Genomic DNA, 17,754 nt, shown 5'->3' on the forward strand with positions numbered 1-17,754 from the left:
ATCACCGCCACTCCTTCCGGTTACTTCATGTGTGTAGAGATGAGCGAGGCCTGTCCTCTCCAGAGGTCGTCATTTCCATCAGATCACCGCCGCTCCTTCCGATTATTTCATGTGCTGTAGGGATGAGCGAGGCCTGTCCTCTCCAGAGCTCGTCATTTCCATCAGATCACCGCCGCTCCTTCCGATTATTTCATGTGTGTAGAGATGAGCGAGTCCTGTCCTCTCCAGAGCTCGTCATTTCCATCAGATCACCGCCACTCCTTCCGGTTATTTCATGTGCTGTAGGGATGACTGAGCTCACCATTATGGTGTCTCCTGTTAACACAGCTACTAGCAGCAATAACCCTGCGGATCCCTGGTCCTCCATGCTGACGGTTTCCTTTACTATACAGCATTGTAGGTGGTGACCACATCTCCCATAATGCACTTCAGGGTCAGGGGCTTCTGGCATTAGAGGTGCACCCCGAGACCCTATTGATATAACTGCCGTCCAGGTAAGCACTTCAGCCACGCTGGGAGAGAGGGGTTACCACCAATATGGCTGGGCGGCAGGAATACATCATGACTGGTGCTGGTCCCGCTCTGCGAGGGACTGTCTATCAGGACTACATGCTCTCCTCCTGTGATCAGGGGCCGCCCCCGCTGAACTCCCGCTCATCTTGTCACAGACATTGACATTTGCCAGTCTAATAAACATGGCTCCAGGCCTTGGTACAGTACTGATAAAGGAGGACCTGTCCTGTGCGCGCTGGGAGTTGTAGTCCATTCACCAGTGGGGTCAATAAGGAGACAGCAGCCGGTTTGGATTCCTCCAATCCTCCGGCGCGTCTACCCAGCTACTTTTTCTCTATGGTGCTTTCCATGACGTTCAATACCTGGCTCCCGTACTCGCTGGTGTTCTGAGGGCGCTCTGTAACTGCGTTTCATACTCTCTGGTTATCTGGGGGCCGCTCTATGCCGACTGTCAGTGGAGGAGCTTAGACTCTATGGTGCGCTGTCTAGCCTATGTTGTCTGTCTCTATGGTGTTAGGAGGAGAGCCGGAGATGGCGGAGGAAGAAGCTGGGCCGGGAGCGCAGAGCACTGAACCCGTGATGGAAAACACCGAGTGACCGGCTGAGCAGGTGAGGGGGAGCCCGGGGCGAGCGCTGCCCTCTGGTGTGTGTGTATATGTCTGAGTCCCCTCCCTGTACACTGTATATAGTGGTGTGTCCCCCCCCGTACACTGTATATAGTGGTGTGTGTCCCCTGTACACTGTATATAGTGGTGTGTCCCCCCCCCCCTGTACACTGTATATAGTGGTGTGTCCCCCCCCTGTACACTGTATATAGTGGTGTGTCCCCCCCTGTACACTGTATATAGTGGTGTGTCCCCCCCCTGTACACTGTATATAGTGGTGTGTCCCCCCCTGTACACTGTATATAGTGGTGTGTCCCCCCCCGTACACTGTATATAGTGGTGTGTGTCCCCTGTACACTGTATATAGTGGTGTGTCCCCCCCCCCTGTACACTGTATATAGTGGTGTGTCCCCCCCCTGTACACTGTATATAGTGGTGTGTCCCCCCCTGTACACTGTATATAGTGGTGTGTCCCCCCCTGTACACTGTATATAGTGGTGTCCCCCCCCTGTACACTGTATATAGTGGTGTGTCCCCCCCTGTACACTGTATATAGTGGTGTGTGTCCCCCCTGTACACTGTATATAGTGATGTGTGTCCCCTGTACACTGTATATAGTGGTGTGTCCCCCCCCTGTACACTGTATATAGTGGTGTGTCCCCCCCCCTGTACACTGTATATAGTGGTGTGTGTCCCCCCTGTACACTGTATATAGTGGTGTGTGTCCCCCCTGTACACTGTATATAGTGGTGTGTGTCCCCCTGTACACTGTATATAGTGGTGTGTCCCCCCCTGTACACTGTATATAGTGGTGTGTCCCCCCCCTGTACACTGTATATAGTGGTGTGTCCCCCCCTGTACACTGTATATAGTGGTGTGTCCCCCCTGTACACTGTATATAGTGGTGTGTCCCCCCCTGTACACTGTATATAGTGGTGTGTCCCCCCCCCTGTACACTGTATATAGTGGTGTGTCCCCCCCTGTACACTGTATATAGTGGTGTGTGTCCCCCCTGTACACTGTATATAGTGATGTGTGTCCCCTGTACACTGTATATAGTGGTGTGTCCCCCCCTGTACACTGTATATAGTGGTGTGTCCCCCCCTGTACACTGTATATAGTGGTGTGTCCCCCCCTGTACACTGTATATAGTGGTGTGTCCCCCCCTGTACACTGTATATAGTGGTGTGTCCCCCCCTGTACACTGTATATAGTGGTGTGTCCCCCCCTGTACACTGTATATAGTGGTGTGTCCCCCCCCTGTACACTGTATATAGTGGTGTGTGTCCCCTGTACACTGTATATAGTGGTGTGTCCCCCCCCCCCCCTGTACACTGTATATAGTGGTGTGTCCCCCCCTGTACACTGTATATAGTGGTGTGTCCCCCCCTGTACACTGTATATAGTGGTGTGTCCCCCCCTGTACACTGTATATAGTGGTGGTCCCCCCCCTGTACACTGTATATAGTGGTGTGTCCCCCCCTGTACACTGTATATAGTGGTGTGTGTCCCCCCTGTACACTGTATATAGTGGTGTGTCCCCCCCTGTACACTGTATATAGTGGTGTGTCCCCCCCTGTACACTGTATATAGTGGTGTGTCCCCCCTGTACACTGTATATAGTGGTGTGTCCCCCCCTGTACACTGTATATAGTGGTGTGTCCCCCCTGTACACTGTATATAGTGGTGTGTCCCCCCCTGTACACTGTATATAGTGGTGTGTCCCCCCCTGTACACTGTATATAGTGGTGTGTGTCCCCCTGTACACTGTATATAGTGATGTGTGTCCCCTGTACACTGTATATAGTGGTGTGTCCCCCCCCTGTACACTGTATATAGTGGTGTGTCCCCCCCTGTACTCTGTATATAGTGGTGTGTCCCCCCTGTACACTGTATATAGTGGGGTGTCCCCCCCTGTACACTGTATATAGTGGTGTGTCCCCCCCTGTACACTGTATATAGTGGTGTGTGTCCCCCCCTGTACACTGTATATAGTGGTGTGTGTCCCCCTGTACACTGTATATAGTGGTGTGCCCCCCCCCTGTACACTGTATATAGTGGTGTGTCCCCCCCTGTACACTGTATATAGTGGTGTGTCCCCCCCTGTACACTGTATATAGTGGTGTGTCCCCCCCTGTACACTGTATATAGTGGTGTGTCCCCCCCTGTACACTGTATATAGTGGTGTGTCCCCCCCTGTACACTGTATATAGTGGTGTGTCCCCCCCTGTACACTGTATATAGTGGTGTGTCCCCCCCTGTACACTGTATATAGTGGTGTGTCCCCCCCTGTACACTGTATATAGTGGTGTGTCCCCCCCTGTACACTGTATATAGTGGTGTGTCCCCCCCTGTACACTGTATATAGTGGTGTGTCCCCCCTGTACACTGTATATAGTGGTGTGTCCCCCCCTGTAAACTGTATAATAGTGGGTGTGTCCCCCCCTGTACACTGTATATAGTGGTGTGTCCCCCCCTGTACACTGTATATAGTGGTGTGTCCCCCCCTGTACACTGTTATATAGTGGTGTGTCCCCCCCTGTACAATGTATATAGTGGTGTGTCCCCCCCTGTACACTGTATATAGTGTGTGTGTCCCCCTGTACACTGTATAATAGTGGTGTGTCCCCCCCTGTACACTGTATATAGTGGTGTGTCCCCCCCCTGTACACTGTATATAGTGGTGTGTCCCCCCTGTACACTGTATATAGTGGTGTGTCCCCCCCTGTACACTGTATATAGTGGTGTGTCCCCCCCTGTACACTGTATATAGTGGTGTGTCCCCCCCTGTACACTGTATATAGTGGTGTGTCCCCCCCTGTACACTGTATATAGTGGTGTGTCCCCCCCTGTACACTGTATATAGTGGTGTGTCCCCCCTGTACACTGTATATAGTGGTGTGTGTCCCCCTGTACACTGTATATAGTGGTGTGTGTCCCCCTGTACACTGTATATAGTGGTGTGTCCCCCCCTGTACACTGTATATAGTGGTGTGTCCCCCCCTGTACACTGTATATAGTGGTGTGTCCCCCCCTGTACACTGTATATAGTGGTGTGTCCCCCCCTGTACACTGTATATAGTGGTGTGTCCCCCCCTGTACACTGTATATAGTGGTGTGTCCCCCCCTGTACACTGTATATAGTGGTGTGTCCCCCCCTGTACACTGTATATAGTGGTGTGTCCCCCCCTGTACACTGTATATAGTGGTGTGTCCCCCCCTGTACACTATATACAGTGTGTGTCCCCCCCTGTACACTGTATATAGTGGTGTGTCCCCCCCTGTACACTGTATATAGTGGTGTGTCCCCCCCTGTACACTGTATATAGTGGTGTGTCCCCCCCTGTACACTGTATATAGTGGTGTGTCCCCCCCTGTACACTGTATATAGTGGTGTGTCCCCCCCTGTACACTGTATATAGTGGTGTGTCCCCCCCTGTACACTGTATATAGTGGTGTGTCCCCCCCTGTACACTGTATATAGTGGTGTGTCCCCCCCTGTACACTGTATATACAGTGGTGTGTCCCCCCCTGTACACTGTATATAGTGGTGTGTCCCCCCCTGTACACTGTATATAGTGGTGTGTCCCCCCCTGTACACTGTATATAGTGGTGTGTCCCCCCCTGTACACTGTATATAGTGGTGTGTCCCCCCCTGTACACTGTATATAGTGGTGTGTCCCCCCCTGTACACTGTATATAGTGGTGTGTCCCCCCCTGTACACTGTATATAGTGGTGTGTCCCCCCCTGTACACTGTATATAGTGGTGTGTCCCCCCCTGTACACTGTATATAGTGGTGTGTCCCCCCCCTGTACACTGTATATAGTGGTGTGTCCCCCCCCCCTGTACACTGTATATAGTGGTGTGTCCCCCCCCTGTACACTGTATATAGTGGTGTGTCCCCCCCCTGTACACTGTATATAGTGGTGTGTCCCCCCCTGTACACTGTATATAGTGGTGTGTCCCCCCCTGTACACTGTATATAGTGGTGTGTCCCCCCCTGTACACTGTATATAGTGGTGTGTCCCCCCCTGTACACTGTATATAGTGGTGTGTCCCCCCCTGTACACTGTATATAGTGGTGTGTCCCCCCCCTGTACACTGTATATAGTGGTGTGTCCCCCCTGTACACTGTATATAGTGATGTGTCCCCCCCCTGTACACTGTATATAGTGGTGTGTCCCCCCCCTGTACACTGTATATAGTGGTGTGTCCCCCCCCCTGTACACTGTATATAGTGGTGTGTCCCCCCCTGTACACTGTATATAGTGGTGTGTCCCCCCCTGTACACTGTATATAGTGGTGTGTCCCCCCCCCTGTACACTGTATATAGTGGTGTGTCCCCCCCTGTACACTGTATATAGTGATGTGTCCCCCCTGTACACTGTATATAGTGATGTGTGTCCAGCTTGCGCTCTAGCTGTGTGGATGGGGGCTGAGCCCGGGAGCTTGCGCTCTAGCTGTGTGGATGGGGGCTGTGCCCGGGAGCTTGCTCTCTAGCTGTGTGGATGGGGGCTGAGCCCGGGAGCTTGCGCTCTAGCTGTGTGGATGGAGGCTGAGCCCGGGAGCTTGCGCTCTAGCTGTGTGGATGGGGGCTGAGCCCGGGAGCTTGCTCTCTAGCTGTGTGGATGGGGGCTGAGCCCGGGAGCTTGCGCTCTAGCTGTGTGGATGGGGGCTGAGCCCGGGAGCTTGCGCTCTAGCTGTGTGGATGGGGGCTGAGCCCGGGAGCTTGCGCTCTAGCTGTGTGGATGGGGGCTGAGCCCGGGAGCTTGCGCTCTAGCTGTGTGGATGGGGGCTGAGCCCGGGAGCTTGCGCTCTAGCTGTGTGGATGGGGGCTGAGCCCGGGAGCTTGCGCTCTAGCTGTGTGGATGGGGGCTGAGCCCGGGAGCTTGCGCTCTAGCTGTGTGGATTGGGGCTGAGCCCGGGAGCTTGCGCTCTAGCTGTGTGGATGGGGGCTGAGCCCGGGAGCTTGCGCTCTAGCTGTGTGGATGGGGGCTGAGCCCGGGAGCTTGCGCTCTAGCTGTGTGGATGGGGGCTGAGCCTGGGAGCTTGCGCTCTAGCTGTGTGGATGGGGGCTGTGCCCGGGAGCTTGCTCTCTAGCTGTGTGGATGGGGGCTGAGCCCGGGAGCTTGCGCTCTAGCTGTGTGGATGGGGGCTGAGCCCGGGAGCTTGCGCTCTAGCTGTGTGGATGGGGGCTGAGCCCGGGAGCTTGCGCTCTAGCTGTGTGGATGGGGGCTGAGCCCGGGAGCTTGCGCTCTAGCTGTGTGGATGGAGGCTGAGCCCGGGAGCTTGCGCTCTAGCTGTGTGGATGGGGGCTGAGCCCGGGAGCTTGCGCTCTAGCTGTGTGGATGGGGGCTGAGCCCGGGAGCTTGCGCTCTAGCTGTGTGGATGGAGGCTGAGCCCGGGAGCTTGCGCTCTAGTTGTCTGGAGAGAGGCTGAGCCCGGGAGCTTGCGCTCTAGCTGTGTGGATGGGGGCTGAGCCCGGGAGCTTGCGCTCTAGCTGTGTGGATGGGGGCTGAGCCCGGGAGCTTGCTCTCTAGCTGTGTGGATGGAGGCTGAGCCCGGGAGCTTGCGCTCTAGCTGTGTGGATGGGGGCTGAGCCCGGGAGCTTGCGCTCTAGCTGTGTGGATGGAGGCTGAGCCCGGGAGCTTGCGCTCTAGTTGTCTGGAGAGAGGCTGAGCCCGGGAGCTTGCGCTCTAGCTGTGTGGATGGGGGCTGAGCCCGGGAGCTTGCTCTCTAGCTGTGTGGATGGAGGCTGAGCCCGGGAGCTTGCGCTCTAGCTGTGTGGATGGGGGCTGAGCCCGGGAGCTTGCGCTCTAGCTGTGTGGATGGAGGCTGAGCCCGGGAGCTTGCGCTCTAGTTGTCTGGAGAGAGGCTGAGCCCGGGAGCTTGCGCTCTAGCTGTGTGGATGGGGGCTGATCCCAGGAGCTTGCGCTCTTTGCCGGCAGCCTCCGCAGGGTGTATGTAGACTTGTTTGACATGTTTGCTTTGTGTTGTCGTCATCGCCCGGACGCTGCGGCTCAGGTGTCACTCAGTTTCCATGTAGCTCCTGCAGCCATTGTCCTCCGACTCTCGGCACATCCTGGCCGCGGAGTGACGCCCGTCCATATCTGTGGGGGTCTGAGGCAGAGCAGCTGGGGGCGCCCCTGACTGTCGGAGGACATGGGGGGTTCTCTGTGTGACGGGTGATGCCTGGACGGCTCCTCGCTGATCTCCTCTTACCTTCTTCTGCTTGGTCCTTTCCAGATCCGATTTGTGGGGTGATATGGGAGACGCCATGGTGGAGCCGGCCGCCGTCAAGCCTTCAGAGCAGGCGCCCCTGGCGGGCAGCAGCGCCCCTCTCTGCGTCATTACAGAGGGGGTGGTGTCTCTGGTGATAGACCCGGACGTGGCGCAGAAAGCCTGCGAGGATGTCCTGGAGCAGGTGAAGCTGATGCACAGCGCCTCCTCGGAGAGCCTGGAGAAACTGGGGGCCGAAGAGCAGACCACCAATGGGGAGAGGATCTGTGAGGAGGACGAGGCTGTGACGGACATCAACAGCGTGAAGAACGCCCGGCGGAGGCAGAAGAATAACTCGGCCAAGCAGTCGTGGCTCCTGCGTCTGTTTGAGTGCAAGCTCTTTGACATTTCCATGGCGATCTCGTACCTGTACAACTCCAAGGAGCCGGGCGTGCAGGCCTACATCGGGAATCGCCTCTTCTACTTCAGGAACGAGGACGTGGACTTCTACCTGCCGCAGCTCCTCAACATGTACATCCACATGGACGAGGACGTGGGCGACGCCATAAAGCCGTACGTGGTCCACCGCTGCCGGCAGAGCATCAACTTCTCCCTGCAGTGCGCCTGGCTCCTGGGGGCCTACTCCTCCGACATGCACATCTCCGCGCAGCGCTATTCCCGCGGGACCAAGCTGCGCAAACTCATCCTGTCTGATGAGCTGAAGCCGGCTCACAAGAAGCGGGAGCTGCCAGCGCTGGGCCTGGCCCCCGACACCGGCCTGTCCCCCTCCAAGAGGACCCATCAGAGGTCCAAATCTGACGCCACCGCCAGCATCAGCCTCAGCAGCAACCTGAAGAGGACGGCGAGCAACCCCAAGGTGGAGAATGACGAGGAGGTGAGGAGCGGGCGGGCCCCTGGGTGTGTAGAGGGCACTCATGGCTGCGCCATCTGCTGGAGGGTATGCACATGGATAATGGGGGGGGGGGGTGAGGTCTATGACGCTGTAAAGCTGCAGCCAATCGCCATGCAGCTTTCACTTAGTGTTATGGAAGAAGAAAGCTGCCCTGTGATTGGTTGTGATGGGGAGACGGCAGCGCCTCGTTATCACAGAGATGATGGCCGTGAACATATTGTTAGAGGTGATCTGGTTACATGGAGGATGGAAAGAGTAGGGTCGCTGGGATGATGAGAGTAGGAAGTCACAGGGGGATGATGGGAGTCCTCTCTTTATAGGTGTTAGTCTAGAGCAGGCATGCTCAACCTGCGGCCCTCCAGCTGTTGCAAAACTACAACTCCCATCATTCACGGACAGCCTACAGCTATCATCCTACAGAAGGGCATTGTGGGAGCTGTAGTTTTGCAACAGCTGGACGGCCGCAGGTTGAGCCTAGACTGTGACTTGGGGCCACATTTTTTCCTTGTACTTCCTATCACTGCAGCACAGAGGACTTTGAGGTCCCCAGTAAAGCTTACATGACCCCTTGGTCTCTTGTCTTTGCCTCTGTCATCCCTTGGAATTACTAAGCTGAGCTATCTGCCGCATCCCCTTGTGGTAGACTGGGGTACTAAAGATGTGTGCCTAGAGTGGGCTTGTGTGCATCCACGGCGAGTGGATCGGCGGGGTCTGGGAGGGGGCGGCGAGTGGATCGGCGGAGTCTGGGAGGGGGCAGCGAGTGGATCGGCGGGGTCTGGGAGGGGGCAGCGAGTGGATCGGCGGGGTCTGGGAGGGGGCAGCGAGTGGATCGGCGGGGTCTGGGAGGGGGCGGCGAGCGGCAGGGTCTGGGAGGGGGCGGCGAGTGGATCGGCGGGGTCTGGGAGGGGGCAGCGAGTGGTGAGTATATCGGCGGGGTCTGGGAGAGGGCGGCGAGTGGATCGGCGGGGTCTGGGAGGGGGCAGCGAGTGGATCGGCGGGGTCTGGGAGGGGGCAGCGAGTGGATCGGCGGGGTCTGGGAGGGGGCAGCGAGTGGATCGGCGGGGTCTGGGAGGGGGGCGGCGAGCGGCAGGGTCTGGGAGGGGGCGGCGAGTGGATCGGCGGGGTCTGGGAGGGGGCAGCGAGTGGATCGGCGGGGTCTGGGAGGGGGCAGCGAGTGGATCGGCGGGGTCTGGGAGGGGGCGGCGAGTGGAGGGGGCTATAACCGGATTGGTGGGGTCTGGGAGGGGGCTATAACCGGATTGGTGGTGTCTGGGAGGGGGCGGCGAGTGGATCGGAGGGGACGGTGAGCGGATCAATGGGGTCTGAGGGGGGGGGGCTATAACCGGATTGGTGGGGTCTGGGAGGGGGCTATAACCGGATTGGTGGGGTCTGGGAGGGGGCTATAACCGGATTGGTGGGGTCTGGGAGGGGGCTGTAACCGGATTGGTGGGGTCTGGGAGGGGACGGCGAGTGGATCCGAGGGGACGGTGAGCGGATCAATGGGGTCTGAGGGGGGGGGGGGGGGCTATAACCGGATTGGTGGGGTCTGGGAGGGGGCTGTAACCGGATTGGTGGGGTCTGGGAGGGGACGGCGAGTGGATCGGCGAGGTCCGGGAGGGGGCTGTAACCGGATTGGTGGGGTCTGGGTCTGGGAGGGGGCAGTGAGCGGAGCGGCGGAGTCTGGGAGGAGGGCGGTGTGCGGAGCGGCGGGGGGGCGCTGTTTTTCCTCTTCTGACTCCACGGTCTGTGTCCGCCATGGGGAGGAGGGGGGGTGGCCTCCACTATCAGGCTCAAGTGGCAGACCCTTCTCCTAATACTGGACACCCCTCCCCCCCATCTGAGAGGTCAGTTCCCCTCGATAGGATCGGCGGGGTCTGGGAGCGGGCGGCGAGCGGAGCGGCGGGGTCTGGGAGGGGGCGGCGAGTGGATCGGCGGGGTCTGGGAGGGGGCAGCGAGTGGTGAGTATATCGGCGGGGTCTGGGAGAGGGCGGCGAGTGGATCGGCGGGGTCTGGGAGGGGGCAGCGAGTGGATCGGCGGGGTCTGGGAGGGGGGCAGCGAGTGGATCGGCGGGGTCTGGGAGGGGGCGGCGAGCGGCAGGGTCTGGGAGGGGGCGGCGAGTGGATCGGCGGGGTCTGGGAGGGGGCAGCGAGTGGATCGGCGGGGTCTGGGAGGGGGCAGCGAGTGGATCGGCGGGGTCTGGGAGGGGGCGGCGAGTGGAGGGGGCTATAACCGGATTGGTGGGGTCTGGGAGGGGGCTATAACCGGATTGGTGGTGTCTGGGAGGGGGCGGCGAGTGGATCGGAGGGGACGGTGAGCGGATCAATGGGGTCTGAGGGGGGGGGCTATAACCGGATTGGTGGGGTCTGGGAGGGGGCTATAACCGGATTGGTGGGGTCTGGGAGGGGGCTATAACCGGATTGGTGGGGTCTGGGAGGGGGCTGTAACCGGATTGGTGGGGTCTGGGAGGGGACGGCGAGTGGATCCGAGGGGACGGTGAGCGGATCAATGGGGTCTGAGGGGGGGGGGGGGGGGCTATAACCGGATTGGTGGGGTCTGGGAGGGGGCTGTAACCGGATTGGTGGGGTCTGGGAGGGGACGGCGAGTGGATCGGCGAGGTCCGGGAGGGGGCTGTAACCGGATTGGTGGGGTCTGGGTCTGGGAGGGGGCAGTGAGCGGAGCGGCGGAGTCTGGGAGGAGGGCGGTGTGCGGAGCGGCGGGGGGGCGCTGTTTTTCCTCTTCTGACTCCACGGTCTGTGTCCGCCATGGGGAGGAGGGGGGGTGGCCTCCACTATCAGGCTCAAGTGGCAGACCCTTCTCCTAATACTGGACACCCCTCCCCCCCATCTGAGAGGTCAGTTCCCCTCGATAGGATCGGCGGGGTCTGGGAGCGGGCGGCGAGCGGAGCGGCGGGGTCTGGGAGGGGGCGGCGAGCGGAGCGGCGGGGTCTGGGAGGGGGCGGCGAGCGGAGCGGCGGGGTCTGGGAGGGGGCGGCGAGCGGAGCGGCGGGGTCTGGAAGGGGGCGGCGAGCGGAGCGGCGGGGTCTGGGAGGGGGCGGCGAGCGGAGCGGCGGGGTCTGGGAGGGGGCGGCGAGCGGAGCGGCGGGGTCTGGGAGGGGGCGGCGAGCGGCAGGGTCTGGGAGGGGGCGGCGAGCGGAGCAGATGATGTGCCCTCATGCTTGGCTCCTTTCTGTGCTTGGTTGAGTTGTTGCTCTCTGTTGTCAGCCGCAGTTCCCTCTCCAGTATTAGGACGTACAGGGGGCGCTGTTTTTCCTCTTCTGACTCCACGGTCTGTGTCCGCCATGGGGAGGAGGGGGGTGGCCTCCGCTATCAGGCTCAGGTGGCAGACCCTTCTAATACTGGACACCCCTCCCCCCATCTGAGAGGTCAGTTCCCCTCGATAGATTTGGGACTTGCTTCTTCATATTATCTGCCCCCTCCTCCCCCCATGTCTCGGTGGGGGGAGGTCTGGGGTACTGATGATGTCATGATAACCGGAGCTGCTAAACCTCTCCCTTTCTCTCCCCGCACCCATCCCCCTCCTCCCCAGGACCTCTCCTCCAGCTCGGAAAGCCTCGATAGGTCCTTCTCCTCCGTAAGTGACGGTCTTCGTGTAGTCGGCTGAGGGTCTTACTGGCTTTTTCTGTCCCATCAGCATTTCCTCTGCGGAAATAAAGTGCAGCCCCCTCCCTCGCATGCAGGGGGCAGCCGGAGCCGTGAGGTCTGGGGGGCGGAGCCCCCACATCTGCACCCGTCCTGTACGCCATCATGGCCGCCCTCTGGCTTCTTCTGCCCGCCCCCTTGTCTTGTGTCTGCTGCCGCTCATGCATGTTGTGTCTGCTACGGCCGCATGTCAGGACGGGGTAGTACAGCAGCGGTGGGGTCCACCTCTTCAGCCGCCATGATGAAACTAAACCCTGGAGGTGGTCAGCTGCAGTGCATGATGGGTGACAGGTTTGTCCTCCGCCATCTTGTCTGTGCTGGGTTTAGTTCCGTTGTGCTGATGCTGAGGGTCTGGGACCTTCCCCAGCTCTGTAGTCCTGTCCGCCCTCTGTTATCAGTCATCATGGCCGCCGGGCAGAGGAAATGCTGCTTCTCTGTAGGATGTGATTGAGGGTGGAGAACCAATGACTCCCAACACTCCTGTCTCTCTTCTGTCTTGTGTGTCGGCTGGGCAGATGATGGGGGTGGTTATATTGGGAGTGTGGCTGAGGCCTGCTGATCCTTCCTGCATTGTGGAGATGAGGAGTGATGGGTCCTGGGTCGGACGGCGGCTCCTCGGATTTGTTGTGGGTGACCCAGCGGTCCCCTCTTGACCTCCCGTCACTGTCTCTTTCCTCCTCAGCCTGTGCGGCTCGCTCCGGAGAGGGAGTTCATCAAGTCTCTCATGGCCATCGGAAAGAGACTGGCCACCCTCCCCACCAAGGAGCAGAAGACACAGCGCCTCATCTCGGAGCTCTCGCTGCTCAACCACAAGCTGCCGGCCCGCGTCTGGCTCCCTACGGCCGGCTTCGACCACCATGTCGTGCGAGTGCCCCACACCCAGGCCGTGGTCCTAAACTCCAAGGACAAGGTACGTCCCTCCCAGGGCCTGCTCTGGCTGTAGCCACCATGACTGATGGGAAAGGGGTAACACTTATGGTCGTGTTCTAGGCTCCATATTTAATCTACGTGGAAGTTCTCGAGTGTGAGAACTTTGAAACCTCCACGGTTCCAGCCCGGATTCCAGAGAATCGGATTCGCAGCACGCGCTCGGTGGAGAACCTTCCAGAGTGTGGCATCACCCACGAGCAGAGGGCAAGCAGCTTCACCACTGTGCCCAACTATGACAACGACGACGAGGCCTGGTCTGTGGATGACATTGGGGAGCTGCAGGTGGAGGTGAGTGCCGCCCTCTTGGACCACCCCCCACCGTTGTGGAGCAGCGTGGTCTTACTGTCCTCTCCCCCTCCAGCTCCCAGAGATCCACACCAACAGCTGTGACAACATCTCGCAGTTCTCGGTGGACAGCATTACCAGCCAGGAGAGCAAGGAGCCCGTCTTCATCGCTGCCGGTGACATCCGGTGAGGAGCTGCCCATCTGGTCAGAGGGGTGCACGTAGCGGGACACTGACCGCCTTCTTCCTTCCTTCACAGGCGCCGTCTCTCGGAGCAGCTCGCTCACACGCCAACCACCTTCCGAAGGGATCCCGAGGACCCATCCGCTGTGGCTCTGAAGGAACCATGGCAAGAAAAAGTCAGGTGTGGCGGCTTCTGTCTGCTCGGGGGTGGGGCTGTGGTTTCCGGTACTTTCACACTAGCGTTAGGGGCTCAATACCGGAAAAGAACTGATCCGTTTTATCCCCATGCATTCTGAATGGAGAGTGATCCATTCAGTCACTGTACGGTTTTTGGACGGAGAAAATACCGCAGCATGCGGTATTTTCTCCGTCCAAAATTCCGGAACACATGCCATTGAAATTATTTTCCATTGAAATGCATTATTGCTGGATCTGGCCACAAGTGTTCTGGAAAAACGGATCCGGTTTTGCGGTCTGCGCATGCGCAAACTGTGAAAAAGATAAATACCGGATCCGTTTTTCCGGATGACAACCAGAGAGACGGATCCGTCTGCATCCAGATTGCAGGAGTCCAGCAAGGTAAGTGTGACGCACCGTACACGGAGGGGCTGACGCAGGTTCTGTCCTCTTTCTGGCAGGAGGATTCGCGAGGGGTCTCCCTATGGTCACTTCCCTAACTGGAGGCTCCTGTCGGTCATTGTGAAGTGCGGTGATGACCTCCGGCAGGAGCTGCTGGCCTACCAGGTGCTGAAGCAGCTCCAGGTGAGTGTGCGCCCCCTAGTGGAGGTAGGGGTCTGTATAATACGTGAATGGGGATCATTCATCCTTCCTCTCTGTCAGTCTATCTGGGAGACGGAGCGCGTCCCCCTCTGGATCCGGCCGTACAAAATCCTGGTGATCTCGGCAGACAGCGGGATGATCGAGCCAGTTGTGAACGCCGTGTCCATTCATCAAGTCAAGAAGCAGTCCCAGCTCTCCCTGCTCGACTACTTTCTCCAGGAACATGGCAGCTGCACCACCGAGGCCTTCCTCACTGCGCAGCGCAACTTCGTGCAGAGCTGCGCCGGGTACTGCCTGGTGTGCTACCTGCTGCAGGTGAAGGACAGGTGAGAGGCTGGGGCAGTGTGGGGGCAGGGCTGATGTTCCTCAGGGGTGGGGCTGAGTTCGGTGCAGCAGCATGTGACCAGTGACGGTCCTTAGCTGGTATCTCCACGTCCTTTCCTCAGGCACAATGGAAATATCCTCCTGGACGCTGAGGGCCACATCATCCACATAGACTTTGGCTTCATTCTCTCCAGTTCTCCCCGGAACCTCGGGTTCGAGACGTCGGCCTTCAAGTTAACAGCAGAGTTTGTGGATGTGAGTGCAGGTCAATACCTGGTGGGGGCGCCATAACCTGAGATTGCTAGACCTCTGCACCGTGTCACTGAGGGCTCCGGGGGCCCCTGCACCGTATCACTGAGGGCTCCGGTGGTCCCCAGGCCTGCACTGTAACACTGAGGGCTCCGGGGGCCCCTGCACCGTATCACTGAGGGCTCCGGTGGTCCCCAGGTCTGCACTGTAACACTGAGGGCTCCGGGGGCCCCTGCACCGTATCACTGAGGGCTCTGGTGGTCCCCAGGCCTGCACTGTAACACTGAGGGTCTAGGGCAGGCACGCTCAACCTGCAGCACTCCAGCTGTTATAAAACTACAACTCCCAGCATGCTTGGAGAGCTTACAGCTATTAGGGCATGCTGGGAGTTGTAGTTTTGCAACTGCTGGAGGGCCACAGGTTGTGCATCCCTGGTCTAGAGGATACGACCACTGCAGTACATTCAGATTAATTGTAGCTATTGTGTCATCAGCAGGGGGCGGGGCTGTGACTACCTCTCGGACATATGTCATTATATCAGTGATGTCATCAGCAGGGGGCGGGGCTGTGACTACCTCTCAGACAGGATATACAGGCAGGTTGTCAGCAGTAATAGATGTTCCTGTAGTATAAGGTGTGTGATCTCATGTCTGATCACATGTCATTATATCAGTGATGTCATCAGCAGGGGGCGGGGCTGTGACTACCTCTCAGACAGGATATACAGGCAGGCTGTCAGCAGTAATAGATGTTCCTGTAGTATAAGGTGTGTGATCTCATGTCTGATCACATGTCATATCAGTGATGTCATCAGCAGGGGGCGGGGCTGTGACTACCTCTCAGACAGGATATACAGGCAGGTTGTCAGCAGTAATAGATGTTCCTGTAGTATAAGGTGTGGGTCACATGTCAGTATATCAGTGATGTCATCAGCAGGGGGCGGGGCTGTGACTACCTCTCAGACAGGATATACAGGCAGGTTGTCAGCAGTAATAGATGTTCCTGTAGTATAAGGTGTGGGTCACATGTCATTATACCAGTGATGTCATCAGCAGGGGGCGGGGCTGTGACTACCTCTCAGACAGGATATACAGGCAGGTTGTCAGCAGTAATAGATGTTCCTGTAGTATAAGGTGTGGGTCACATGTCATTATACCAGTGATGTCATCAGCAGGGGGCGGGGCTGTGACTACCTCTCAGACAGGATATACAGGCAGGTTGTCAGCAGTAATAGATGTTCCTGTAGTATAAGGTGTGTGATCTCATGTCTGATCACATGTCATTATATCAGTGATGTCATCAGCAGGGGGCGGGGCTGTGACAACCTCTCAGACAGGATATACAGGCAGGTTGTCAGCAGTAATAGATGTTCCTGTAGTATAAGGTGTGGGTCACATGTCATTATACCAGTGATGTCATCAGCAGGGGGCGGGGCTGTGACTACCTCTCAGACAGGATATACAGGCAGGTTGTCAGCAGTAATAGATGTTCCTGTAGTATAAGGTGTGTGATCTCATGTCTGATCACATGTCATTATATCAGTGATGTCATCAGCAGGGGGCGGGGCTGTGACAACCTCTCAGACAGGATATACAGGCAGGTTGTCAGCAGTAATAGATGTTCCTGTAGTATAAGGTGTGGATCACATGTCATTATACCAGTGATGTCATCAGCAGGGGGCGGGGCTGTGACTACCTCTCAGACATATGTCATTATACCAGTGATGTCATCAGCAGGGGGCGGGGCTGTGACTACCTCTCAGTGATGTAGGCTCCGCTATCATACGGTGTAGATATCGGGACGTCGAGTCGCTGGTTTCTGACACGGTGGTTGGGCTCAGGTCATGTGATCACCCGCCGCCTGGAGCAGCCTTCTTGGCTCTAGCGCCCCCCGCGGTGCTATTACAGGAGTTACAGCCATCACCTCTTTGTTCGGCAGGTGATGGGGGGGCTGGACGGAGACATGTTCAATTACTACAAGATGCTGATGCTTCAGGGTCTGATCGCCGCCCGCAAGCACATGGATCGCGTGGTCCAGATCGTGGAGATCATGCAGCAAGGTAAGCGCCCCTTGCCTTCAGGGACTGCACAATCCTGTGATACATTGTAACAGACCCTCAGCTGTGCTCTCGCTGTCTCCTCCCTGCAGGGTCCCAGCTGCCATGTTTCCACGGCTCCAGCACCATCCGTAACCTGAAGGAGCGATTCCACATGAACATGACGGAGGAGCAGCTGCAGCTCCTGGTGGAGCAGATGGTGGACGGGAGCATGCGCTCCATCACCACCAAGCTGTACGACGGCTTCCAGTACCTGACCAACGGCATCATGTGAGCGCAGACTGGCCGAGGGCAGAGACCACTATGCAGCCGCCTCCTTCAGTATTCCAGATCTACAGTGTTCTGCCCCCCCCCCATTATAATCTTCTGTTATTACAGAGCTGGCTCCGCCCACCGCCACCTTCTCCCAATCTCACCCTCGACAACATTGCGCTGATTTTTCATTATTTTTTTGGATTTTTTTTTTATTATTTCCGTGATTTTATTGAGGGCAGATAGACACCAATTAATTTCCAGATCCTCATCGTCCCCCATAAGGTGTGTGCAGAGAGGCACCAGGACCCCCATTCTTGGCTGCAGGGGTCACCACGCTCGTCTCTATTTAGGGGTGGGAGGGGTCTTTTTAAGTCTTGGACGCTTTCATGTTTACTTTGTATTAAAATGAGATAATCTAACAAACCGCAGTGTCGTCTGTATATGATGATGGGGGCGATCGTCCTGAGCAGAGGTCTGTGAGGGGAACTTTTCTGGGGAGAAGGGCAGTGCCCCCATCATGCCTCTAACCGCTCCCACGTGGAGGGTGCGCACGTCGCGTGTCGGCAGCAATAAAGTTTCAGACCCTCAATAGTCAAACTGCTTCTTGTGTAAGAGCGGGGGTCCCCCCAGTAATAGACGCTGGACCTGTGTGTGTCCCCCCAGTAATAGACGCTGGATGTGTGTGTCCCCCCCAGTAATAGACGCTGGACCTGTGTGTGTGTGTCCCCCCAGTAATAGACGCTGGATGTGTGTGTGTCCCCCCAGTAATAGACGCTGGATG

The 17,754-nt window shown here is 57.7% G+C and overlaps 1 protein-coding gene across 2 annotated transcripts; it reads left to right on the top strand.

Moving 5' to 3' along the window:
• The first annotated feature begins 964 nt into the window (after positions 1-964).
• PI4KB (phosphatidylinositol 4-kinase beta) lies at positions 965-17,387 on the top strand. Of its 2 annotated transcripts, XM_040411876.1 has the most exons (12): positions 965-1,122; positions 7,367-8,234; positions 11,800-11,844; positions 12,595-12,822; positions 12,903-13,130; positions 13,204-13,313; positions 13,386-13,490; positions 13,948-14,071; positions 14,150-14,415; positions 14,536-14,668; positions 16,601-16,721; positions 16,811-17,387. In XM_040411876.1, exons 2-12 carry the CDS (start codon positions 7,386-7,388, stop codon positions 16,990-16,992), a joined length of 2,391 nt encoding a protein of 796 aa, XP_040267810.1. In that variant the 5' UTR covers positions 965-1,122; positions 7,367-7,385; the 3' UTR covers positions 16,993-17,387. The 2 variants fall into 2 exon arrangements, with proteins under 2 accessions (XP_040267810.1, XP_040267811.1); XM_040411877.1 differs by lacking the exon at positions 11,800-11,844 and having other exon boundaries at positions 966-1,122.
• The last annotated feature ends 367 nt before the right edge of the window (positions 17,388-17,754 follow it).

Source organism: Bufo bufo, chromosome 11, assembly GCF_905171765.1.
Source record: "Bufo bufo chromosome 11, aBufBuf1.1, whole genome shotgun sequence".
Taxonomy (NCBI): Eukaryota; Metazoa; Chordata; class Amphibia; order Anura; family Bufonidae; genus Bufo; species Bufo bufo.

Bases quoted from the DNA above. Each gene is read 5' to 3' on its own strand.
- PI4KB (XM_040411876.1), top strand. From the start codon at position 7,386: ATGGGAGACGCCATGGTGGAGCCGGCCGCCGTCAAGCCTTCAGAGCAG. The intron at 14,669-16,600 runs GTGAGTGCAGGT...TTTGTTCGGCAG, and splicing joins TAACAGCAGAGTTTGTGGAT to GTGATGGGGGGGCTGGACGG. The intron at 16,722-16,810 runs GTAAGCGCCCCT...TCCTCCCTGCAG, and splicing joins CGTGGAGATCATGCAGCAAG to GGTCCCAGCTGCCATGTTTC.